A 26,194-nucleotide genomic window follows, 5' to 3' on the forward strand; every position below is an offset into this window, starting at 1 on the left:
TCAGATGCCAAATGATCCAGCTGCTGCAGGAGCCTTCAGGGCACCTTCTCTTGCTCAGTGCAATCTGCAGTGGGACTTTTTGCAGTAAAACTGCTGGCAGGAGTTTTTTATTAATTATAATATCAAATGCATTTGCTTTAGTTTGTGTTAAAGTTTATTAAATTGCAAACTGTGCTTATCCTGTGTGAGGCTTTCTACTCATACCAATGTTTTTATCAATGTGAAACTTCTGGTTTGTAAATCTCTTTCATGCTAATAAAGTCTGTGGGTTTAGAAACCTTGTAGGTCCTTGTTTATGTGGGGAATATGAGCGTTTGAAAAGCCCTGTGTGTTCACTGCTGTTCTTTCTGTTCCAGGATCCAGCAGGCAGGCAGGGAAGCCTACGTGTTGGCTCTGTCCTCCTTCGCAGCGCGCGCGGTGGGCGCAGCCTGTGTCTGCTTCCTGGAGCTGCTGGGTCTGGACAGCCTCAAACTCAGAGTAGATATCAAAGTTGCAAACATCATTTTCAGTTACAGAACCAGAAGGGAAGAATCTCAGCACAATCAAATACGAGAATCTTTGGGTAAGGGTGTCTTCTGTTTGTGTTACAATAGGCTACTGTGTGTTTACTTTGAAAAGGAGCAGGGGTGGATTGAAAGCTGGTGCCTGGCTTCTCAGGAAGGCAGTAGGAGCCTCCTCTCTTTGCAGAGCTAAGAATTTTGCTCTTTTTTTCCTGCTTCTTACTAATTTTGAAGGTGCATTTTCAATCTGGTGTGCCAAATAAGGCAGGAGGTCTGTAGTGTGACCTGCAGCCTGAGTCACAGGAGTATCTCATGGGCTCTGTCACAGAGCTGCCCAGGGCTTACTGCCCTTAACATACAGAAAAGGTTCAGCCTAATGTTGGAATAATATAGCTGGGGGATTCAAAAAAGGGACATCACCACATCTGTTTTCTCTTTCATACTGGAAACCTGCCTTACAGCTGCAGTGAAATCAGATGTTCAAAGCTGTAAGGAAATTACATTTATCCTAGGAATAACTTTAGAAAGTTGAATTTCTAACTGTAGGTCCACAGGTGCCTTTTTGTCCTGGCTAGGAAGCTACTGGTACTTTGAAAATATTGCCCTTACTCTAATCCTAAATAGCATCTCAGAAATAGTAATACCTTCTTTTAAACAGTTGACAAATTAACAAAATTGGCTGATGGTGAAAAAGCAGCAGCAGCAGAAATTCTTACCTCTCTAGAAGAAGCCTTTTGGGATGGAGTTGAGCATCAAGGAATAAAGAAGTGAGTAAAACATGATTTAAAGGAGGATGCTGGCAGATTGAGCACCGAATTCTATCATCTGTGTATTCAGATAATATTAAAAGGATCCATGTGCAGTAAACTGAGCAACAGTATTTGAAGTTAAAATCTAGTGTTTGGTGTTTTGAATAGCAGAGGTAAATGATGCACAGTGATAAGAGTAAGGAAGTGCAGCCTGCCATGTTAGACTGGCTGTTCCTCAGAGTTCTTGAAGCCCACTTAGAAGTGAAGGTGGTTGACTCCTTGTCCAAGTCTGCATTTCAAGACTGGGGTGGGTGGGATGGTCCCCAGGGTGCAGGGTGGCACCTCCTGCAGAGGAATGGCACTGCCACTGCAGGCAGTGGGTCTCGGGGCACAGGGTGAGTTTCTGCAGTGTTACCATGAGGTATGGATACCAGTTTATTACAGCTGAAGCTCTCTAACCACCCTGCAGGACATCCAGTGACTGCAGAAGACAGTGGTCTTTGGTAATGCAGTTCTGTAAACTTCATAATATCAGACTGAGCACCTCTTACCTAAGGGAATGTGCCAAATCCAATGACTGGCTGCAGTTCATCATCCAAACCCAGCTACACAGCTTCCAGCCAGATGAGGTAAGCTGTCTGTGGATGTGAGAGCTTCAATATTTTCTTAGAATAACTCACACCTCTACAGAGCATTTTTTTTCCTTTCTGGTTCTCCAAAACGTTCTTAAAAATGAAATCTGAAGGGTGTTTTATTACTCTTCTGTGATTTTTTTTTTTTGTGCTTCAGTCCTTCTTCCTGCTGGTTCTCTTTGGATCTCACACTATGCACAGATGCTGCTGGTTCTGTTTCCCTAGGTCATGTCTATCCTTCAGGATTTCACTCCTGTTTTACAAGATCACTTGATGCTGGCGTTGGAGAAGTTGCCATGTTTCTGTCCTGGTGCAGAGGGTCCTGCCAGCAGTGCTGCCAGCGTGGCCAGTAGCAGATCCACAGGCAGTCTCTTTCAAATCCTTCTGCAGTGTCAGGGGAACCCCAGCCCTTCATCTTACCTGTTGACTGAAGGTCTGAGAGAGCATGCACCCATCCTGAGTGTTTTAGCAGCATGTTTCCAAGTGAGTATTGATGAAGTCACTTATCTTTTGGAGGAATAAGTAACCAAAAAGTGAGGGTTGTGCACAGTAAATGCTTAGGTTGCATTTGTCACATTTTCTTTTCAGTTTTTTTAGTAACTGAAGAGTATGACACATTTGGCCAAATGATACATAATAAGGTGATGTTTCTCTCTGGTTATTATAAAACCATAATTTTTGTCATTTGACAGGATGCAAACATAATTTGTTGTCTCTGTGTTTGGATTATTACTACTGTGGATGAAGTTACCAGAGCTGAAGCAACAAACCATATTCAAAGCTCAGCAGAAAATCACAAATGGGATCTTCATGACCTGTCAGTTCTCTGGAAAGTCTTTTTAAGAAAGCAGAAGAGTAAAACACTTCTAAATGGCTTCCAGCTTTTCTTAAAGGTAAGATGATCTTGCTATTTGTGGCCTAGGTAACCTGGGTGTAATCCACTGAAAATCCTGGGCAAGGCAGAAGACCTTTGGGTGGAACTTCTTCCAGCTATTACAAATTTGCAGATCATGTATGAACCTTGCATGCAGTTTTAATACATGAGAACTGTATTGTTCTGGTACAAATTCTACATTCATTGGGATACCTCTAGGAAAGAATTATAACCTGGTTTTGTGTCTTAAAGGATTCCCCTTTGCTGTATATACTGGAGATGTATGAACTCTGTATGAACTGCAAAAATTACAATGAAGCTAAAACAAAACTGGACAAGTTTCAGGACAGTCTGACAAAAGTAAGCAAATTCATTTTCTCTAGATGTCTTTGCCTGGGCACTCAGGTGAATGTCTGGGATAGGCACCTGATGTGATACATGAAAATAATGAGAAAAGATACACCTGGAATGATCTAGGAGCTGATTTTTGAAGCAGGAGGTTTCAGCAGATTCTGTTTATTGCTGGCAGTTGCTTAGACTTTTCTTCCATTTCCAGTTCATTTCCCACCAAAATGCAGAGTATATTTGTAAAAACCCCAGAAATCCAGCATTGAAAAATCTTTATTTCCACAGCTTAAAATGGAAGATGAACCAGCAGCTTCAGATGTTCCTGTGCCATGGTTGGAATCCCAGGCTTTGTTTGTCCTTGAGTTGATGCTGCAGCAATGTGGGACTGACTACGAATTAGGAAAGCTCCTGCAGCTCTTTGCTGCAGCAGAGACTCTGCTACTGGATGGTAAACACGGCTTCCTCTGCTGCCTGGGGTCACTGCTTTCATCCAGGGACCACGTACAGTGGTTTTGGGCTGACTGAAAATGTTTCTTTTCGAGTATTCACAGTGTTTAATTTCTGTGTAGGAATTTAGATAAGCAGGGCAGGTGCTGAGGGTGGGTGGCAGTGGTGAAAACATCCCTGTGTGTGTAAGTCTGTTGGGCAGGGTGATTGTGTGCAGGTGTTGCTGAGGAGTGCACAGGTTATCCACAGAAGTGTTCAACCTGTGGATCCAGACCTTATTTTCAGTCCCATGAAACTTTTGGAATGTTACATCTGTGCTCCCTCTCTGGTAGGGCTGCGTGCTGGAAGCAGCAGCAGAATTCCCTTGGGTTTGAAAACCAGCTGCCTCTTCTTGTTCATACTCTTCTCACAGGCCCTTATGTGAAGAAACTCTGTGCCCTGAGCGAGAGCCTGAAGGATTCCTCCATAGCAATCAGCCGCTCCATCCTAACCAGTCACAGTGTGGAGACATTCCAGGGGGAGTGCAGATCCATCCTGGAGCAGCTGCAAGAGAAGGGAATGTTCTCCCTGGCTCGGGATGTGGCAGCACTAGCTGAACTGCCCGTGGACAACGTAGTTACCCAAGAGGTAAATATTAAATTATGGTTTTCACCTCTAGATCCTCCCCTTACTGGCACCATTCAGAATGTTAATTCTCAGTCTTCCTGAAACACTTTTTTTTCTTCAAGTCACTTTTTATTTTAAGTCCAAGTGCACCAAAGAAATAGAGCATAAGTGCTGAGCTGGGAAGGATGGTGTAGCTTTCCTTATTCCCTTGCTATTTTTCTTGCTATGCAATCAGTTTTATTTGGTGAGAAAAACAGCTGGGTTTGTTGCATGTTGGGACACTTACTCTAAATTCAGTTTTTCCATATTCTGGCCATCCAGTGGGATTTTTCTTTTTTTGGAAGGATAGTTGTTTAAAACCTCTGTGAATTTTGCAGGTGCTGAGAGATCTGCATCGTTTGAGAGACAATGGACAGTGGCACCAGAAGCAGACACGGGTTGAGTTCTGGAAGAAATGCCATGACAGCTTCGTGAAAAATGCCATCTCCAGCAAAGCTGCGTCTGATTTTTTTTATAACCAGGCAAACTCAGTGTTTGAGTCTCCAGCTCACGAGAAGATAAACAGCATTATGGAGAGACATCTGTTGCTCACCCTGGCTGGCCACTGGCTGGCCAAGAGTGCTGGGGTGTCACCACAGAGCTTGGAAGAGCTGGAGCAGCAGATCTGGGGTTGCCGCATCGCACGACAGACGCTCTCCACGGATGAGGGGTCCGGCAGGTCCGGGTCTTTCTCTCATGTTGCAGTCAACAGGGATCTTACCTTTGATAACCTAGCTAAGGAGTTTTCTTTTGCAAAGCTACCTGCTCTGAACACACCCAAGTACTTAAAACCAGAGGGTCTTGCATTCAGAGAGTCCCAGCAGACCTTGACTCCTGAGGAGGAGGAAGCCCTCAAGTTCCTGATTGGGTGCCTTCTGGATGAAGGCAGCGTGCATGAGGCCAGCCGTGTGTGCCAGTACTTCCATGTCTACAGCAGAGATGTCTCCCTGGTGTTGCACTGCAGAGCTCTGGCCTCGGGGGAGGCTGCTCCTGACAGGCTGCCCCCAGACATCCAGGCCCTCCTTGCAGCAGGAGCGAAGGCGTCCGCAGGCGGCTCCGCTCAGCCCGGTGGGATCCCGGGCAGTAAGTACCACCAACAAGCACCACTGCTGAGGATCTGCCTCTTTTCTTACAGTCTGCAATTGTGCAGGAAATAAGCTCTTCCTGACACTGGGTTCTCTCCTTGGTTCCTAGATCCTCTAGTGAAAGGCATATGAAGCCTTGTAACACCCCTGGCTGGTGGGTGCCCCAGGCAGGGTGTTTCTGCACACGGCTTCTGTGGTCCCTTAACCTTTCATTTCTCATAGCTCAGAGTTCTGTCCCAGTAAAGCAGCACTGAGCTTCATCTGTGTTCCTGCTGCTGAGGCACCCACTCTAGGAAATCTTGAGTCTGTTTCTGGAGCTGAAATGTAGAAATGCTTTCATTAATATATTTCTCTGAATTCTTTGTACATTAGAAAGGGTTTAGTGTTTCTTACTATTAGCAAGGCTAAGGCTGATAATGTTTATATATAAAGAACTCTGTGCATTTATGAAGCCTGGATGAGAAAGCTGTCAGCTGGAACATTACTGTCTGATATTAACTTGTATAGAGCTTTAATAGGAATAGAAGGGAATACTTGGAGCCTGTGCCACCAGGAGTGCTGAACCCTTGCTCTCCCTTATGCTTAGGGATTGTACATCTGAGATGTTATTGTGGGTCTTTTGGCTCATTTGTGTTTTGTCATATTGTCATATATTGAGGATCATTCTGTCATATCCTAAAACTTTAAAAAAAAAAAAAAATCACAGTTATCAAAATTAAGTTTTCAAAGTCTGAGAAAGGATGATGTGTTTGCCACAGATCTCTGGCTTCTTGCTCCAAGCACAAGGCTTGTTGGGATTATCTGTCTGTATGGGAAAGGAATTGATAGTATTTTTGTTTCCAGCATCAAGCTTAGAAGACTGGACACACCTCGTGGCTCCATCTCTAGATGATCAGGTGGTCGCCAGTCTCAAGGCTCTCACAGATGAGTGTGTCCATGGAAGAAACTACTGCAGACAGGTTCTCTCTTTATATGAACTTTCTAAGGTATGTGTTTAGTAACATTATTAAAGGAGCCAGTGGTTTGTGTTGAGCTGTGCTGTGGGAGTTTGGGGAGGGGAGGCTTGAAGAGTGGTGACAGTCCTCATCAGGTGCCTGAAACAAGCTTCAGAGGGTGAAATTACCAAGTCTTTGTGTGGAAAAATGGCCAGATGCTTCTTAGGCATGAAGTGTTGAAATGAACTCAGCTCCCAGACTCCCCAGCTCCCTGCCTCTGACTCCACTAAGCCACATTTCAGCCTGTGTCTCTTTGATCTGCCTTTTTTATCATCTTTCAGGCATATGTTGTCCATCCAGCACTTTGCTTCAGGCCTTTGTTGTGGGTTGCCTTCATAATCACACCCACCCAGAGGCAGAGAGAGCAGCCCTAGAAGTGTTGGCTTGGGCTCTGCAGCTCTTCCCCCAGGGGCTGCTCAGAGGATGGCTGGTGGTTTGACCCAGACACTCAGGGGAGCAGCAGCCAGTGTGGTTTGCTGCCTGTCTGCTCCTGGACCTTGATCAGCAGCAGCCCACCTCTGCCTCTTCTCCCCAGGGTACTGCTGAGCACTCCTTCAGGGCACAGAACCCCTCTCCATGGTATTTGGTCCATATTTTTGGAATGTAGCCTTAGTTGTTTTTTTTCCTGAATAAGAACAGCAGTGTGTGTGCTGAAAGGATGAGTATCATTTTTATCACAGAGGTTCTTAGGTTTCCCTACAGAACTGATCATGCCTCAGATATTCAGTGAGTGCTGCAGGTCTGAGCAGTCCTGCTCCCTTTCTACCATCCCTGCCCCTCTTGCCTGAAGCTGGCTGGCCATGCTTTGAACTGGGAGTGGATCGTTGTGTTTAGCTTGTAAGGTTGGAATATGTTACAGCAGAGTGTGTGCAGAGCCTTCCCAGCTCCTCTTCAAACCTAGCAAATGTAAAAACTTGTACAGCTCCTTCCCTGAGAGTCTGTGGCACCTGGACAAGGGGAAGCTGCTGTGCTAAAGCCGTGCTGTGTTTGGGAGGAAGTGCTCCTGTCTGTCTTCTGGGCATTTGAAGAGTTAAGGTTTATATTTGGCTCAGGAAAGCATCTCTGCCCTTGGTGACAGCTCTGAGTGTTAAACTTGAAATCCAAAGTACTTAGATGCCACCCTGCTCTGGGAACATGGACACTGGGCAGACACAGGGCAAGGCGTTGGTAGCAGGTGGGAGGACGGGTTTGGGTGCTTGGAACTGAGCGTTGTCTGCTGCCCCAGCGCTGCCTCCTGCATCACTGCCCCTGGTCAGAAGATGCACTGCAGGTCAGGGAGTGCTCTGGGCTGGAATTCCTGCTGTGTAGAACCTTCCAGGTGTGTGTTTCTAGGAACTGAACTGCTCCTACAGTGAGATGTCAGCCCAGCACCCGGAGCGAGTCCTCCGGGCGATCCTGACGTCCCAGCAGCCGGAGCGATGCAGGAAGGCTCAGGCCTTCATCAGCACACAGGGGCTGCAGCCTGGGGCTGTGGCAGAGCTGGTGGCTGAGGAGATCCTGCAGGAGCTGCTGGCATCTTCAGAAGGGAAAGGTAGGAGAAAAGATTGCTCCCATATTTTAGTGGTGTTGGTTTGCAAGGCTGGTCTTTTGGGTATCTGAAAACCAGTCCTTGCTCTTGAGATATTTACTGCTATAGCTGGCAGTGTTTGGGCAGCTCTGGTGTCACATCTGTAACCTTTGTGTAAGGTGTGGGGTTACAGTAGTTAAGGTGTTATTTTTTATGTATGTCAATTTAATGTGTTCTTTTAAAAAGGGTTGTTTGGGGTTTTAAATCATGATCTTTGCAGCCCCACATCACCTGACTTGGAGAGACTCGTGTTCATTTCTCGTGAAGAGCGTGGCCAAAAGATACTCCTTTTGTTTGTTCTAATTTTGTGAAATGAGGGATGTTCCTCAAAACAGCAGGAATTTAGCTGAGGGATTTTTCCACTTGAGTCACTTCTACTTTGCTGCAACATTAACAAATTTCCACAAGAAACAATGAGGCATCAGCTGGAGATTTGAGTTGAGGTGGGTTCTCCTGCTCTGGTGCACTCTGCTGCCCCTCACTTGCTGCTCCCCTTGTATCTGGGCACTTGGTTGTCTCAGGTGCTTTGGTGACCATCCTTCTGAGGGGTCAGCTTAATAACCAGCAGAGTACAAATCCAGAGAGTTTTCTGTTGAGCTCATGAGTTGAACTTGCTCACAGAAGAGCACAAACCAGAGCCCCTGCAGGGGATGGGTTAGAGTTGTGTAAAGAAGAGGAAAATGTTATTTTCTGCAGCAGCCTGCTGGATTCGGGAACCTGCAGGTGTAATTACAGTAGCAATGTAGCTGTTCAGTAGGATTCCATTGGATTGAACTGGAAAGAAGTAGTATCTGATTCTAAAGTTTAAGCAGCAAGATCAAAAGTGCCTTTGGAATTGTAATTCCAAGTTCTGGGTCAGTCTGGGTGAAGTTGTATTGGTTGGTTTGGGTTTTTTTTCTGTTAAGGCAGCTGATCTCTCCTGAGCAGTCAGCACTTGGGACATGACTCTCTCTCTCTGTGGACACAGGACAGAAACATGTTTTGAACCCTGCAGCTGAGAGCCAGGTGTTCCTGCAGCTTGCTAAGCTGTGCCAGGATCCTACACTGGTTGGGATGAAGTTACTGGATAAAATTGCCTCTGTACCACGTGGGGAGCTGGCCTGCAGTAAGTAACTGGCAAGTAACACTTGGGGTAACCAGTGCATTGCTAACCACAGCATCACTGCCTTTAACATTCCATCTCAAGGAATAAAACTTGCCCCTTATTTTGTCTGGTTAAGTAACTTAAGGGTGGATATTAGTATTTTCATGTGTGGCTGACTAAAATAAGGAAAAGACTGAGGAAGCAGCATTGGGAATTTTCAAATTGTGCTGGAAAACTTTACCTCTCTTTGAGTAGAGCTCTGCTAGAGTTCCTTTTTACAAGTAGAGGTATCATTGGTTTGTTTCAAAATAAGTTGTATAGGTTTATGATGGTAACTGTTCTTCTCAAAACCTGTATTTTATCTGCATTGTGTGCCAGCCCCTGCAGTGACCCTGCTGTTCTGAAGGGAACCGTGTGGTGCTGAGCACGAGGGCTGGGGCTGCCCCATGTCCTGGTTGCTTTCCAGTGTTAGGTCAGGCCTTCCTCAGAGTGTGGAACCCTCCCAGGTGTGCTGCTCTAACTCAGCTGTTTAGCCTGTGGAATTGCTGAATGATTTTTCAAACCCAGATGCAAATGTTGTGGCTTCCTTTTCCTTGTGCAGAGCTGGTTGGTAATGGGGGGAGCTGGTGCATCATAGATGTTTGTCAGGCATCTTTTGGTGGAGCAGGCTTCAAGTTTTCTGTGTAGTATAAAATGTTTTAGAAAATGATCCAAAAAACACAGCCTTTCCTACAGGCTGGGAAGCCAGACTGAGTGCAGACTGTTCAGAAGCTGTTCCTTCTGGAAACTGACCAGGTCTGAACCAGAACAGCTCAGCTTCCTGATCCATTCTGCTGCTTGGAACTGGAAAGGTGGTGTCCCCTCTGCAGAGATGGCATCACAGCTGCAGAGGCACAACAGCTTCTTCAGCTTAGTGACTGAAATTACCAACTTCTTCTGTTCTTCAGTTACAGAACTGCTGATCTTGGCCCATAGTTGCTTTACTCTGACTTGCCACATGGAAGGGATCACGAGAGTCCTGCAGGCAGCACGGCTCCTCACGGATCAACACTTGGCACCTAATGAAGAGTATGGGCTTGTGGTAAGTGCCTTCAGTGCCCCCTGTGTTTGCCCAGGTGCTGGATGAAGGTTTCCATGTAACTCTGGTGCAGGGGGAGCAGGAAGGGATGGCCTGGAGAACATACCATCTTTCACCTCAGGTTGGCTGGTCTTGCCCTGCCTGTCCCTAGAAGCTGAGGGTGGGTGTTTGGTCTGATGTGTGCAGATGGTGATTTGTCTGTCACAGAAGCTTTTAGAAGACTTTTCTGGAAAAACAGGGGTGGGGACAGTGGAATGGTGAGGTGATGACCGTGTAGTCAGAGTGGGAACACCCAAGTAATTCTGGTGCAATGTGATGATCAGGCATCCTCAAGTTCTTGGAAGGACTCCTGGAGGCTGAAGCATGTCCAGTATAACGGTGCCATTGCTGAAGGGTTCACTGCCTGTTTTTATTTGGTACAATTATGTCCTTGCACCTCATGGTAAAAAAGATGCAGTTATTTCAAAGTCCCCCCTGTGGGTGTGAGGGAAGAGCTGCCTGCTGCAGCCCCGGGCTGGGGCTGGCTCAGCACCACAGCCTCTGCAGCCCAGGCAGGATTGCTCTGCTCTCCTGGGAGCTGCACATTTCCATGGGTATTTCCGCAGGTTCGTCTCCTCACTGGGATTGGCAGATACAATGAGATGACCTACATCTTCGAGCTGCTGCACCAGAAACACTACTTTGAGGTGCTCATGAGAAAGAAATTAGACCCAGTAAGTGAAGGGGAAGAAAGGGGAGAAAACTTCCAGAGAGCCGTGTGGCTACGTGAGAAACTGCTGTTTACACAACCAGGTGGAATTATCTGGGGATTTTAATTCCTGGAGTGCAGGAAGTGTTATTCAGGCTTCATAGTAGTACATTAATTCTGAGTTTAGTTTAATAAGTTTGTTCTAATTAGCCCAGTGCTGCAACAAGAGCAGCATTGAAACTTCCAGCTTTGGAGTATCGTTTGGGAGTTTCCATGTCTTGCTTTGCTTTTACTTCCAGTTAACATTTCAAGGGTTTTTAAAATAATAAGTATTTCTAGTTTGTAACATCAATGAAGTCATAAACAAATGTCAGTTTTGATGTTTGTCTGTGCATCAGTCAGTGCAGAGGGGCTGGGTTTTCTTACCTGCCGCAGGGTCGTCAAGGCAAGTGTAAAACGGAGAAACCTCCAAGAGGGGAACGGTCACTTTTTTGGGGTGGTTGTAGAAGAGGTTTGCTTGTGGGTAGCAAAGTGTGCATGACCAGAAAAGCTGCTCAGCTGCTGAAGTGCTGCCCCTTTGCCTGCCCAGAGCGGGACGCTGAAGACGGCCCTGCTGGACTATACCCAGCGGTGCCGCCCCGGGGACAGCGAGAAGCACAACATGATCGCCCTCTGCTTCAGCATGTGCAGGGAGATCGGGGAGAACCACCAGGCTGCTGCCTGCACCCAGCTGAAACTCATCGAGAGCCAGCCCTGGGGTGAGTCAGACTGCAGCCCCAGGAGGGCATGTCTCTTTGGGAGGAAGCAACATAACTGTGGCTCTGGTTGCCTGTGTTGTGCTGATAACACCCGCTGAACCTCCACTGCCTGGAAGGAGGGTCCTGTGGGCTGGGCTTGGGGTGTTCTTGTGCTTGACATTTCATCTGGCTGCTCTGGTGGTTTCCAGAGTTGATTCTGGGGTTTTGTGGCCATGTCCTGCAATCCTGTGCGTGGGAGGAGGGAAGCACACGTGTGCCTTCCTCACTTTAATAGGATGTGACACTGTGGGATTTTATATGAAGTGCTGGGGTTTACGCTGGTGCAGGGTAGGTTGTTAAGATCCAGACTTGGTGAGTTCTGTCCAGCTGGGAAGATGCTGTGAAGCACACAGAGCAGTGGCCAATACTGCAACACCAGCTTTGCCAAATGGTTTTCTGAATGTGTCTTGCACTAGTTAGTGCTTCTGTCTGCCACAAATGCCTGATGTGGATTTCTTTTCAGTCCTCCTGTCACTTGACTAGGTTCCAGCAATAGCTTTGGTCCATAACACAACAGGCATCCCTGTTTCTTTGCCCTTTTTCAGAGCTTTTTTTTAATACAAAGAGTCTTTTGCTGCTTTCTGAAACAATAGTAGGGACAGACTTGACTTTCCAACAGCTATTTTTGTAACTTTGTCACCATTATAAATAATTTTCCATTTTTCCCCCCATTTCAGAGGAGTCTCTTCAGGATGTTGCAAATTTGAAGAAGCTGCTGATGAAAGCTCTGACTCTCTTCATTGATGCTGCAGAAAGTTACTCCAAGGTAAATTGAGAGGGAATTGGAGGAGTTCTGCCCAGCACGTAGAGTGAGCCCAACTGGCAGCACAACAAAGCTGCTGTAGGGAAGGGGGGTGGAATCCTGTCCCAGTGGACCAGGAGCAGAGGAATCTGCAGCTCTGTCAGCTCAGCAGTGTCACAGGGCTGGGCCCAAGAGCAGAGCACTGCTCCCTGACCAGGCCTTGACACCTGGGGCTACACTGGAGCTTCCCAGCTTCAGTGACCAGGAGCTGAACCAGCAAGAACAGCACAGGATAAAGAGTGTTTGAAACCTGGTGTGACTGGTGAAGGCAGGAGTTGTGCCGAGTGAAGCTCCTGGTGTCTGACCAAGGATGAAGCTGCAGAGATCCAACAGATGGAATACAGGGCTGCTCTCAGAACACTCGTGGCTTGCCTCAAGGACCTGCCTCTGTGCTTCTCCCCAGGACTCGTGCGTGCGGCAGTCCCTGCGCTGCCGGCGCCTGACGCGGCTGCTGACGCTGCAGCTGCACTTCCTGAGCACGGGGCAGCGCACGCGGCTCATCAACCTGAGCCGCCAGAGCCTGATGGGCTCCATCCTGGCCTTGCCTCGCTTCTACCAGGTGAGCTCACCTGCCTCCCTGCTGCTGCTTCTGAGGAGGCTTGTGTCAAACAACAGGTGCTGAAGCACCAACCCCTATGAGTACAGTGCCCAGCTCCTCTACGGCCACCAGCCCCTGCTGGGACCTTGGTGAGCCAGGGGCTCTCGTGCTGGTCTCCACCAGAGCCCTGAGAGCTCATCTCAGTTGGCATCCATAGTTTTGTAAACTTGGAAGTGAGAAAGAAAAGAGCTTTTTAAAAAGGGCAAATCCCCTCTGACAAAAAAAATACTTGGAGTATTTTGTCACGCCTGTGTTTCTCCAACATGGCTGCTGTCAGGATCAGCATCATGGGATGGGCCAAACAGACAACCTCGATTATTTTAAGTATCCTAAGCCTAGGAATGTTTCTGTGCAAGAATAAACTCTTCCTGCTCACTCATTCCAGCATCTGTTCTCCCTGCAGGCAACAATTGTGGCTGAGGCTTATGAGTTTGTTCCAGACTGGGCCGAAGTTCTGTACCAACAAGTGATCACCAAGGGAGACTTCACTTACTTGGAAGAATTCAAACAGCAACAACCACTGAAGCCCAGCATGTTTGAGGAGATTGCCAAGAAGTAAGTCATCCTATGGGCAACTTGGAACTTTCTTTCCCACAGGCTCCTTGAGAGGAGAGACTGTGTTTAACAGCATGCAGGTCTTGGTGCTGCTGGAACCTCTTCTGTGACAAAGTGCAGTGTAGGGACTGGAGATCTGGGTTCAGTTTCTGAAGTATCTTGTGGCAGTAGCACTGGAGCTACCACTTGATACTGAGCTAGATGAACAGGGTGTCTTAGGGATGGGCAGATCCAATATATTTTAAAATGAATCAGACAGAAATAACCCAAGAATCCAATGAACATGTTGAGTACAACCTCTTCTTAAGACATGTGGCTCCTGTAGGTCTATAGCAGGGGAGGCAGAGTCACTGCCAGGGAAGCCCTTCAGTGTCAATTATTTGTACAATTACTTTCAGAGTTAAACAGCACCCACCTACTGAGGCTGCTCTGAAAAATCTGAAGAAACTGCTGAGTTACTGTGAGGATGTCTACACATACTACAAGCTGGCTTATGACAACAAGTTCTACGATGTGGTGAACACCCTTCTTAAGGATGCACAGACTGGCTGCTGCCTCAGTGATCTGCTGTCAAACTAGAAACCCACCCCATGAAGAGGAGACTGGCTCTGACCAGTACCAGTGCCACAGCTTCCTGCAGGGTTAGTAACCCAGGCTTTAACAGAGTTTTAGCACTTACCTGCTGCCAGGGAGATGCTGCTGTGTCACAGTTACTCCAGGAAACTGATGGTGGTTGTAAATATTTAAAACACTGAGACTGTGTTAACCTAAAATTGTGTTTTGTATAATAAATCCTACTGTTTACAAAACACTTGACTAACCAGCAACTGGAGCCTGGCTCAGCTGCTGGTGAACCACAGCAACCCAGCAGTCCTTCAGACCAGGACTGTGGAGGATGTTTCACCACAGGAATTGTAGCCAAACCCACGAAAGGCTGAAAGAGAACATCCAGGACAGTGACAGTGGAATAAGCTGGAGAAAGTTTCAGATACATGCCAGGATAATCCATTCCTTGATTCCAGTCCCATTAGTCTGGTTTGGTTTTCTAGCTTAGTGATAAGTAGTCTTGTACAGCTCTACCCAGCACAGACAAGCTGCTGCTGTCTTGGAGTATCAGACAAGCTCACACACAAGTCTCTTCTCACCAGCTCCTGCACTCTGACTCCTCTCCAGGCTTGGGCAGCCCTGCGGGGCAGCAGGAGGTGCTGACACCCTGGCAGGAGCAGCCACCTCACTCTGGCAAGTTTACAAGCTCAGGTCTGATGTACCTGGAGAGAGGGATGAGGCCTGGACATGGCTTCAGCCTGGATTCTAAGTGCTCCCCAAGATCTGAGCTTCCAGCTCCTCCAGAGCCCTTCCCTGCTGCCAGAGGAGGGTGGGAGGGCTGGAAGCTGCCTGGAGCACACAGCCAACAGCTAAGTGACATTAAGCAATACTACTGTCACACTGAACTATCTCTAAACATGATCCTAGCACAACTACAATTGCCATAGCAACCCCTTCGGTTAATTAGCACAGAGATGCTGCTTTGGGTGTGTGGCTCAGGCTCCTTTTGGTTGCTGAACAGTTTGATGTTGGCAGCTGCTGTGTATGGCAAATACTTACTTGCACAGAACATACCTGTGCCTTGCAAGGGCAGAGCCAGATGTGCCCAGGTCAACACACACACACACAAGGTACCAACCCTGGCTCCTATGATAAACAGTTTCTACAGGAAGGACTATCCCTGAGCAGAACCAGCTTTAACACTCCAGTTCTAGTCACACTCATAAGCCCAAATCAGTCCGAGCTGCCTGGGTCAAGTCAAAGTGAAACAATGGCCAACAAGCTGCTGCCTTCAACCTTGAGGTTCCTGGCATGGCAGGAGAACCTGGAGCTATCCCAAGAACTAGCATCCCTGATACATTTGGGACCACTGGGACTGAGAAGGAGCTGGAAGAACACCTGCCTTGTGGCAGCACAACCTCCTATGCCATCCCTACTGGGAACAAACACCTGAGTAAACGCAGGGCTGCCTGTGGCAAGGGCAGCTGAACAGGCAACTGCTCCCCCTGATAAGGCCCTAAAATATTCCTAAGGTTAGTACGAGCCACCAAGCTCAGCAGCTCCAGCAAAAGAAAAGGTTTTTGTCATGAAAACACCTGGATTATGGCATCCTAGAAGTAATGTGTCACCATCAGCACCTGGAAGAGCCTTATCCTAAGGAACAGCCATTCTACAGGGCACACTCCTGCCCCTCTACCACCAGAGCAGAGACCACCCCAGCACACACTGCTCTGCAGCTCATTCCACTGTAAGACACTAAAAGAACTGGGCCCAGGACAGCTGTAGTGAAGTCCTCAATAGTGATTTTTATTAAATTAGTTGCTTTATAAAACATTGCAGATGTCATAATTGTTAACATAACAATTTGCCCAACTGTAGTAACTGCTGTAGTCTGCAAAGCAAGTTTGTTTTCTTGTGTTTGTTTTGTTTTTTAAATGAAAGAAAATGGCTGAGTGGTGAAAGATCAACCACAACCCATGAGAGACCAAAAGGAAGTCTTGTTTGTTGGTTTTTTTTTACACTTAAACCAGGCAATTAACTGTTAAAGAATACCCAACCATACAGCTGCATTAGTAGAAATTTTGGTGAATGGAAACTAAACTTCATACTCCAGACACATCATTTTTTTTTTTTCCCCCAACTAAGCAACCCTTCCCTGGCCCTGCCTACCTCAGGTGCTGTTGCTCTGGCAGGGCTGTCTCACATGGTGCAGTCCCAGGTGCAGCACCCCAGGCTGAGGGTGGCAGGTCCCTTCACAATACACTGAAAAACCTCAAGCTCTAACTTAAGACAAAGCAAATGTAACAATAAGTGCACACCAGGCCCCTGCTGCAAACTGCCTCTGTTCAGCACACACTCCAGGAGGTACAGTTAAGGCCAAGTTACTGAACTGTGCTGGTCATAATACTTTTTGGTGTTGAAATTCATTTCCAATTTAGTGGCTGTTGCTGCAAATCAAACAGCAACAGTTTCCACTGTCAGAATTTTGGGTTGTTTAACTGCAATTTACATAGCTTTAAAATGTCTTCATTCCAGTCCCCAAGCCCAGGCCAGGAGCCTGGTGCTTTAGCACAGACCTGTCAAGAGTTCAACCACCAGCACAGAGATACTGCAATTCTGATTGTAGCATTTGGCAGAATTTAAAGGAAGAAAAGTTGTGCTACATGTTTAAGGGATTATGGGCAACAGAAAGACAACAGAAGGGGAGATAAATGTCACATGAAGTCTTCAAAGTCTTGTACATACTCTCCATCGTATCCTCCATAATCAGCCAGGTCATCTTTCATCGTAGCCTTTAAACCACCTCCAGGCACAACACCTTTTTTCTTCTTTTTGGCTTTATTCTGCTTAAATAGGAAGAGCAGGTTTACTTTAAACCCCACAGCAATCTGCCACACAGACACTCAGACCTGGGCAGGTTGGTGGCCTCCAGGCCACGGGCATCAGCCCTTTTAACCCTGAGACAGCATAAAACAGGGTGAGCACGTGGGACACGTGAATGAACCGAGGGTTTGCCTGAGATCTCTGGACTCAACTCCTGGTCACCTCACACACGGAAGAGGATTTATAACTCTAACCCAGTCTCTGAGGTTATAACTTAATCTCCTGCCACTACCTACAGCAAAACCAGCAGTTCCAGTCTGGGTGAGACCCATTCCCATTGTCCAGCTCAGCCCCTCCAGCAGGCACAGCCACTGCTCCACAAGCACGCAGGAGTCTCTTACCTTTTCTTGTTTTTGTTTTTCACTGCATAGTACTGTCAAAGTATTTGTGATCTTTTTCAAATCATCAATTTCCACTGCATCAGGGAAAGAAGAGAAAAAATATTTACCATCAGTATTATTCTTAGAAGACAGTTAAATAATCCAACATCAACATTCTCTAAAAATTAAAGCCTGAGTAGTAATACAGGTAACTACTTGATTTAAATCAGCAAAAGACAGACTGGGTCATTCTTGTCCTTCTAATCAGTTACCATTTCAGGTCACCCCTGATAAGCAGCTGCAGTGTTGTAGAGGGTAAAATTTGCAAATTTAAGAGTCAGAGAACACAGAAGCCTCAGTGAGCAGTGAGGAGGCATCTGAACAGTAAAATATGGATACAGCAAAATATAGTAAAAGGTATCAAAAGGAGCAGTGGATTAACAATAAATTATTAACAATAAAAGGTCCCTGAGTTTGAGTCCTTAACTCAAAAAGATCTGGAATCCATTTGCAATGTAAGTTCCCAGCTCCTGCAGCCACTGTATTTATACAGCACTAAACCCTATCAAGTTTCCACCCCACTGAAGGACAACATGTCGACAGGACAGAAGATCTCAGGCAGTGGATGCACCACGGGCTGCAGCCGACCAGAGCAGTGGGGAAAAATCAGCCTAAGTTAGTTTTATCTGTGTAGTTACATGTTGAATTCCAGAACTGTTTCTTTTGTGATCTCCAAATGAAATGAACTCAATTTTATAACAGTTTCCTTCCAAATGAGCTACTTAATTTATCTGGCTCAGAGAATTTTTAAATTATTATTATTATTACTAACATGGATTCAAGGAAAACTTTCAAGATCAGATTGGCATAAAAAGTCACACTTTAAAAGTGACTGTCTTGAACTGAGATGCCAGGAGAGTAACTCTTGTTCAAGCACAGGATCTGTAACCAAGCTGATAGGAATGGACTCTGATACTAGCAAGTGCAGCAGGTGGGAGCCTCTTTTGATAGTAGGAGCCCCACAGATCAGTCTCAATTTCACCTTCACTACACCAGCACGTTTTCAACCTCAGCTCAAGTGGTTCTGGCAGCAGGAGCTCTAGGGCAGCTTCCACTGGACTTACATGAGATGCAGACGTCCCGGACCAGGGCTTCCAAGAAGCCGGCGTAATGCAGCGACTTCTCGTACTGGGTGATCTTCTCTTTGAGCAGTTTGCCAAATTCCGTGAAGTCGTCTTTGGAAGAGGGATTCATGGCATCTATTCCACAAGTGTTATTTACACCTGCATGGACAGAGGTATTGCAGACGTTAGCTGTGGTCCCCAAAAGGTGACACCGGAGGCAACAAGTGACCCCGTTCACGTTCGGCTCTTCACCTCTACAGAACCAAAGCTTCACACTCCAGAGCCGAGGTTTGCCCGCCCACCTCCCCCTGGTGTCTGCTGAAAGTTACTGAGCTGTGTGGAAAGGGATTCTGCTGCAAAGCCCAGGAATTTGAACCAGCTATTCCCGTTCTCTGGAGCACCATGCACTACATGGAGCCCCTTTCCCCTTAAATAAAAAATTCCTGTCTTGAGCTCCTAAGTGCAAAATGTAGTTGTTTCCTTACAGCCGTACCCCACGCCCCCGCAAGGCACTGCTCTCTTTCCCAAGACTCACAGAACACAATTTTCCCTGAGTAACCAGGTGCATCATTGACTGTAATCAGGGAAACGCTTTCATGCTGGAAGAACACTGCTGTGAATCAGTATCTTTGGTAGGTCAGTCAAAGCACAACACCAGAAGGATCTGCTTTGGGTCCACCTCATCTACACAGGAGCAACCTCACTGCCTCACCCGGCTTGCTCAACATCCAGCTCATGACTGACTGCCTGGAGCAAAGTGCCACACTCACCCAAAGCCCCATCAAATCCCTGTTGGGAAGCACCTCAGAACATTCAGAGACAGCTCTTAATTTTTTTCTTCCTTTTCACACACTCACCTGTTTACCCCAAGTACCCCCATGTTGGGAAGCTTCTCCAGCCATCTCATCCCATCACCACCTGCCCTGACATGTTAAGAACCTTCTATTCTAAAGATGTGCCTGTGGCTCTTGATATTAGCACCAGGAGAGGCCTCCAGCAGTTTGAATGCAAACCCTCTGTACTCCCAGCCACATCACCTGCTCCCACAGCCAGGTCCTGCCTGGCCCTTTCCACAGGGTATCCCCACAGCACAGTTTTATCTCTGGGATTCAACACTTCTGTGATGCTGCTGACCCCCCTGACTCGGGCCCAGCACACTCACCAAATGTTTCTTTTGCTAACTCAAGGTCTGACTCCTCTTGTAACTTCTTTAGTCGTAGTTTGTCTGCTAACTGTTCTTCTGGTGTAAGTTCCTTCTGTTCCTCTGGTGCCTCTAACTGAAATTAACAAAATATACAGGGTATAAAACAAAGTATTCTTACCCCTGAGCAGAGGTAGCACAAGAACTGGTGTTTTGTCCAGTGGCACCTGCAGGGCTCACTTCTGCCTGAAGTCAGCACAGGGACAACCCTGAGCACCATCCCCAGCAAGTGCCAGATGGTTTCATAAATTGTTCACTGGACAAGAAGTGGGAAGAAACACCTTAGCTGTGTGTTTCACAGCTGTGTTCATCACACAGTGCATCCAACAGAAGCAGCACTAAGTGACACTTCCAGAACCTGGTTATTACACAGACTCTAAAGGGAACATCCCCCAGATGTTACTAAGTACAAGCCTGAAGTCTGTTTTATCAGACAAGTCAAGATCTTTACAGCTTTTGTTCAACCTCAAAAACAAACAAGCAAACAAATCAAACCTGCCCTCTACATTTTATGAGATGTGGAAGAAAAAAAGGAGTTACCCTTTTTCTAAGCTCCTCTTGCTTTTTCTTCTGTAGCTTTTCTTTTTCTTTTATTTTTTCTGCTATTTTCTTTTTTTCTGAAACTTTCAGTTCTGAAAAACATGAACAACACAGCACTCAAGAAGTCTACTGGTGTATTTTTTTTTTCAGCAGCTATAAAAACAAGAAGCAAAGAGAAAGCCCTGGAGCTCAGCTACCAGAGTCATGACATTACACACATGAAAGACACACGCTGTCAAAGCCAAGACCAACGCTATGTGGAAAGTGGGGTTGGTTCTTCAGCCACAGTCAAGATAAACCAGTGTCTGACCTGGGACTGCATGCAGAGCCATGTATTCCTTTTCAGTCTTACCTTGTTTTGCCTCTGTCTCCTTTACTTCTTCCTCTTCCTCCTCATCATCCCAGTTATCCTACAAAATAAGGTTTGATTAAGATTCTTTTACAGATACTTTGTTTAGGTGGCAAACACAAAGAAGAGTAGCTTCCATATAACCTCTGTAAATGCTCCCATGTCCATTAGCCTTAGGCAGTGGAGTGAGGAAGAGGGGAGGGAGCTGCCAGAGCTGCACCAGGGCACGGCCTTCGGGAGCTGAGCAAGACATCCCAGGACCAGCTCTTACCAGGGAAAAAGCAGCTTTTATCCACAGATGCAGAAAGCTCACATCAATATAGTTACAGAAGCAAGGTGATGAACAGTCAAATCAATCCCCACAGTAAAACTGAGTTTATTATAATTTTACTAGACATGCCAAGACATGGGGATGTCACTGGATGCAGGCACAGCTACAGGAAGGCAGCCCTCGGTGGGCAGAGCAGGCACAGCACCAGCCTCCAACACCACGGGCTGGACCAGCTTTTGACCAACAACTCCTGCTTCTTTCATGAGCAAAGCAGCCACCAGAACACTCCTCCCACAACCAATCACTTAAGCATCCTCCAACAGCCATCACAAGTGTCCTCTCAGAGCCACCTGCCTCTCCCTGCCCCAGGTTCCAAAGGTCTGCTCCAGCCCCCGTGCTCAGGAAACCTCACTTCCCACAGAACCACCTCTCTGCTGTCACCTCTGCAGGTCCTTCCCACCAGCCCCCCCGGAAGGGTTCTGGGAATACAGACTCTTGTCCCAGTGCCCCTCCAACCTCAGGCGGTCGGGATCCACATGCAGATCCCTGCTCCACACCGTGGGCACTCAGCAAATACACAGCAGGAGTTAGAGCCAAGGAATCTCACAGGAATCTCATTTGAGTTACCTGTTTCAAATCACCTCACAAGCTGAAGAGATGACAGTTGACAAGACCCAGTTTACACAAAAGCCACACATGCTGCCAGCACAACATGACAGGTAAGCCTAAAAGCCATTAACACCCAAATTCTGTCATTTCCACCTCACAACAGCAACGCAGGCAATCATGAGAGCTACTAATTAATTTCCAAGGGTTGCTGCTGGTGTGGCAGGACTCAGTGTTTCAGTGCAACGTGCTGATCCAAGCAAGGAAGACACCCGAGTTCATCTCTCAGCTCACTCAAGTTAATTGGCACTTGCAAGTGCCTCAGCTTCCCTTCCACATTCCAAGAAGCTGACTTGAATTTGGAGCAGCATTATTTTAGCTCATATCTAATTAAGAGTTTGTTACACCCACTTCTTAAATAGCCCCTCTCATTACTGCAGTGCACAGCCTGCTGCCTCATCCCCTGCCCTGTCCTTCACAGATTTTAAAACCAAGTATTTCAGGGTGCAAAACCCTGGAGGAAGGACACCCAGTGCACGAGGTGAGGGTGCCCACGGGACTGAGGGAAGCCACTGCAGGTCAGGAGTGTGTCTGAAGATTGCACAGAGGGATGTGGGCCAGGATCTCCTCACAGTGCCAGACACCCTCCCACAGCCCCTGTCCCTTGCGCTGTGCCTGCCCGCGGACAGTGCTGGGTTGATGAAGCAGCTGGAAGAGCAGCCCAGAGGGTGGGCAGGGTCACTGCCTGGCCCAGCCTCCCCCTGAGCTGCCAGAGGGGATTTAAGACTTGGATTTAACAGCAGGGATCCTGGGCTGCCGGGAGCCACCCCCCACCAGCTCCAGCAGAACGAGGCTGCTGGAAGCTTGGCTGCATCCAAGGAATGCTCCTGGATGGGCAGCCCTGGGACATCCCTGAGGAGCCACCCTGCAGCCTGGTGTGCTGCTCTCCCAGCTATGCTCAACACTGCCTCGCTCCTCTCCAAGCTTCTTTTTATTGTTTCTAAACAGCAATAATTCATGATTAATGTCTTGAGCAGGCTTTTTTATAAATAAGGGCAGCAACCAATAATTCCTGTGAATTCTCTTAAGAGGAGAAGAAAATTCCTTTAGTGCTGTATCTTTGCATTGATACTAAGTAATTAGGAGAGGACATCTTTGTTCCAAAGCATTTCAACAACACTTGGTTATGCATACTTAACTAGTGTAAGGCTATTGGAAACACCCTCCATTTCACGTAAACAGACCCAAGATGAGAGCAGCTCCCTCAGGATTTCACAGGCACCTCACACGTGTGATGATCCACACTCTTCCCCCCTAAACCCAGAAGGCACACCTGGTACTCCAGCTAGACCTGAATCTCCCCTTCCAAGAGGAAGGCCTGTCTCCTGGATGGTGACACACAGTTCCCAGGTTTGCCTTGGTTAAGCACAGAACTGCCCAGGAGTAAATAGACGAGAATTCCTTGGCAGGAGGCCTGTCTTCTGGGTAACCCTGAAAAGGAGCTTTGTTACTTATCAAAATGCTAATTTTAAACCTGGGGAAGTCACAGTTTCCTACCTTACCCGTTACTTCAAGTTCACTACTAAAAAAATCTTCCAAAATAACGTACAAAGTCTGAAGATACAAAACACATTAAAAATGTGAAATATCAACCTCAAGTCAAGCTAACCTTTGGAAAACACTTTGTGCTTCTATTTCAGACCATGCCATTTTCCTTCTGCAGGTCCTTCCCCAGGGTGGCCTCTGCAAACAAGGAATCTGGAGCCAAAGCAACCACCTCCCAAGCTCTGTCATCTTTAGTGTTCATACAGGAAGAGCAAGGCAAAGGAAAGCAAAATGGCTTTCTCTGCTGGGCTGGTCCTTCCCTCCAGGTGCAGCTTCAGCACTAAAATCATAATCCCCTGGAAAGACTTCAGCCTTCTTAGTACATGGAGGGAAACTTCGTTCCTTTTCTAAAACAGCCCCAGACAGCACAGGTGCCTCCAAGGGAATAATGCTTTGCAATCCAGTTCTCCTGGACACGTTCTGTCCTGGCAGAAAAGTTTCTCACTTTCAAAGGAAGGAGGAGAAGCCTCACAGAGACAGTGAGTCCAAGACACAGGTGTATATAGACACATTTAACTATCAAATGACAGGCATTCATATAGTTACATTTGACCACACTCTCTACAAATGACTGTAGCTGCTCTACAGAGATCCCTTTGCTGCCAGCTGTGAGGTGACACCTGGGGCAGGGTGCGGGCATTGTTACATTCAAGAGGGAAAATGGACAGTCTGTAACCTACAAAAAAAAGTATCAAATTCTGAAAGACAAGATGCACTGTGTTTTGGGGGCTGTTTATAAGCAAGCACACCCAGCCTAGGCTCACAGCACAACCGTGTTGGTGTTTTCCAGAGATGCTGGCAATGCAGCCAGAGACCCCCAGGAGGGCTGGCCCAGACAGCAGCACTGCCTCAGAGGGCACCACACGTGTGGCCACACCACAGCGACCAGGCCACCTCCCACTGTCCATTGCAGCATCTCAGCAGCTTGGTTTGATCAGTTGACCTATTTCCATTCCTTACATTCAGCAAGCATGTTCCCTGTCTGTTCCCTGGCATCATTTTGCTTTACTGTCCTGATGAAAGCAGCACAAATTGAAGTTTGTGGCACCCACCATTCCCCCCAGCTGGAATGAGGGAGGAGAAAACAAGCTCTTCAGGACAGTCTGCTTTCACACACCCCAGAAGTTAACATCCCCACGTTTTAAACTCAAGTCCATGCAGACACCATTCTTTGAAACACAGTAAAACCCCCTTCCAAACAGGGCCTTCAGTGAACATCCTGGAGGTGATCTGGGCACTAGCAGACACGGAGCTGCACAGGAAGGCTGCTGCTGTACTTCCCAGCCGTGGCAATGGGGCCAGGGATGGTGTGGAGGGTGTGAAGAAGTTGGAAACAGGTGTGTAAAAGACACGGTGCTACCAGAGAGAAGATTCTGGCGCAGCACAGAAGCAGGAGCACAGCACTGCTGCCACAAACGCACCACACTCCAAACCACACACCTGAAAGACTCCAGAGAGCAAGGGGGAACCAGCCGGGCACTGGAACAGCCCAGAGGCCTGGCAAGCAGCTGGGAAGCAGGAGGTGGATCCCGCAGAGAGCAGCAGACAGCTCTTCGGGCTGGAGAAGTGTCTGCCTGCTCCCCGGGAAGACCCGACACAGCGAGGACGAGCCCGGGGCAGCAGCGCCCGCGCCGAGCGGGGCTGCAGGAGCTCAGGGCACGGCCGGGCTCGGTTTCCACTCGGCATTGACTCCTCACGTGTAACCCCCGCCGCCCTTCGCTCCGCACAGGCCCGATCCGCCCCGCCGGGCTCCCGCAGGAGCCGGCCCGGCCGGGCCCGCGGCCCCGCACACGCGGCACCAGATGGCAGCGGGCCCGGCCGCTCCCCGCCGCCCCGCGCAGGGCCCGCCCGGCCGCACCTTCACGTCGTCCTCCTCATCCTCGCCGGCCCAGCGATCGCCGGCCACTCCCGGTACCAGCCGCTTCGCCACCGGCTCCACCACCTCGAAGCTGTCGGCGTCTGTAGGGGAGGGGAGGGAAGAGGGGTGAGGGGGGGGAGAGGAGGGAGAGGGGTGAGGGGGTGAAGGGGTGAGGGGGCGCGGGCCGCGGGGCCGCCACCTACCCCAGGAATCCGCCGCCTCCGCCGCCATCTTCCCGCCGGCGCTGGCAGCTCCCCCGGCGGCGCAGCCCAGCGCGCGGGGCACGCCGGGACGGCGGCGGACGGGCTGCGGGGCCGCCCCCCCCGCGGGCGGGGCCGCCACGGCGGGCGGGCCGGGAGCCGTGTCCGTGTGTGTGTCTGTGTGTCCGTGTGTGTGTCTGTGTGTGTGTGTGTGTGTGTGTGTGTGTGTCCGTGTCCGTCCCTCCGCGGCCGGCCCGGGCGCAGGGCCCTGCCGCGGGAGGCCCTGCCGGAGGGCAGCCCCGGCCGGCCGCTCTCCGGGCGGTTGAACGCGCTGACGAGGGGCATGGTCGGTAAATGCTCAGCAGCGTTTATCCCGGTCTCGTCAGGGGCATAAAGCGGGCGGAGACCTGCAGCGGGGCCTCTAGAGGGGAGGAGAACAGCCGGGCAGTCTCTGCCTGGCTCCCCCCCGAGCCCGCTGGAGGTTTCCGGACGCTTCTCCCGGCCCCGGGGAAGCAGGAGCCCGGGGAGCCGGCCCGGCCCGGGGAGCCGGGCGAGCTCTCCTGCAGCAGCTGTTTCTGGGCATTGCTCTTGAAAACGTGCAAGAAACGGGCACAAACGTGGAGCAGAACAGGACAGGAAAACGGGGGATGCTTTAAAGGAGAAAATCCTATTAAAGAATGTATTGGGGAATTAATCTCGGAGTTACCCTCCTATCTAGTCCGAATTCCTTATCTCTGCAGCCATCCCTCCTTTTCTCCTTAGGGAAAGAAAACAAAACAAAAGTAAGCAGCACACTCTTTTAAAGATCTTTTACCCATTAAAAATATGAATGCACCATCCTAGCACAGCAAAAGGCAAGGACTAGGAAAGCCCTGCAAACGCTGCCAGCTCAGCTTCTGAGCTGCCTTTCCTTGGGAAAAGTTCATCCCCACAAAGTCTACACGGTGCCATAAACTCAATATTCTGTGAGGGCAATTATGAGGCTGCAAAGAACCGTGCAGTGATTTGGAGCACGTTAAGTATAAAAATACTGTGTGTTTACACAGCACATTTAAAGTAATTTAAGCATTTGGATTAAAACAGTTCTCTGTTATGCCTGTTGTGTAGATGGGGAAATTAAGGCACAAATTACAAAAACCCAGCACAGCTCTGGGCCAGACTGCCTTCTAGGACAGCAGGCAGCTCTGAGCCTGGGGAAGTCTAAAGATCTGCTTAGAAGAAACTAATAAAAATGAGACAGATTGGGC

At 48.3% G+C, this 26,194-nt stretch overlaps 2 protein-coding genes across 3 annotated transcripts in view; one reads left to right on the forward strand and one right to left on the reverse strand.

Annotated features, from left to right (window-relative positions):
* Positions 1–18,769, forward strand: part of SPG11 (SPG11 vesicle trafficking associated, spatacsin) — a 31,909-nt gene extending 13,140 nt beyond the window's left edge. Inside the window, exons 21-39 of the mRNA XM_051628881.1 lie at positions 357–562; positions 1,159–1,267; positions 1,719–1,878; positions 2,107–2,364; positions 2,574–2,774; positions 3,008–3,115; positions 3,389–3,551; positions 3,963–4,177; positions 4,534–5,278; positions 6,124–6,266; positions 7,608–7,806; positions 8,810–8,947; positions 9,874–10,007; positions 10,610–10,717; positions 11,282–11,450; positions 12,167–12,255; positions 12,695–12,850; positions 13,293–13,444; positions 13,843–18,769. Of these exons, the coding sequence (XP_051484841.1) occupies positions 357–562; positions 1,159–1,267; positions 1,719–1,878; positions 2,107–2,364; positions 2,574–2,774; positions 3,008–3,115; positions 3,389–3,551; positions 3,963–4,177; positions 4,534–5,278; positions 6,124–6,266; positions 7,608–7,806; positions 8,810–8,947; positions 9,874–10,007; positions 10,610–10,717; positions 11,282–11,450; positions 12,167–12,255; positions 12,695–12,850; positions 13,293–13,444; positions 13,843–14,023 (3,634 nt within the window). The 3' untranslated portion in view covers positions 14,024–18,769. The remainder of the gene's footprint in view (positions 1–356; positions 563–1,158; positions 1,268–1,718; positions 1,879–2,106; positions 2,365–2,573; positions 2,775–3,007; positions 3,116–3,388; positions 3,552–3,962; positions 4,178–4,533; positions 5,279–6,123; positions 6,267–7,607; positions 7,807–8,809; positions 8,948–9,873; positions 10,008–10,609; positions 10,718–11,281; positions 11,451–12,166; positions 12,256–12,694; positions 12,851–13,292; positions 13,445–13,842) is intronic.
* EIF3J (eukaryotic translation initiation factor 3 subunit J) lies at positions 15,776–25,040 on the reverse strand. Of its 2 annotated transcripts, none has more exons than XM_051628901.1 (8): positions 24,951–25,040; positions 24,748–24,848; positions 20,411–20,468; positions 20,059–20,150; positions 19,480–19,594; positions 18,318–18,476; positions 17,215–17,288; positions 15,776–16,833 (listed from the first exon to the last, which is right to left on the reverse strand). In XM_051628901.1, exons 1-8 carry the CDS (start codon positions 24,976–24,978, stop codon positions 16,705–16,707), a joined length of 756 nt encoding a protein of 251 aa, XP_051484861.1. In that variant the 5' UTR covers positions 24,979–25,040; the 3' UTR covers positions 15,776–16,704. The 2 variants fall into 2 exon arrangements, with proteins under 2 accessions (XP_051484861.1, XP_051484860.1); XM_051628900.1 differs by having other exon boundaries at positions 15,776–16,836.
* Between the last annotated feature and the right edge of the window lie 1,154 nt (positions 25,041–26,194).

The sequence above is a fragment of the Apus apus genome, chromosome 10 (genome assembly GCF_020740795.1).
Source record: "Apus apus isolate bApuApu2 chromosome 10, bApuApu2.pri.cur, whole genome shotgun sequence".
NCBI classification, from domain to species: Eukaryota; Metazoa; Chordata; class Aves; order Apodiformes; family Apodidae; genus Apus; species Apus apus.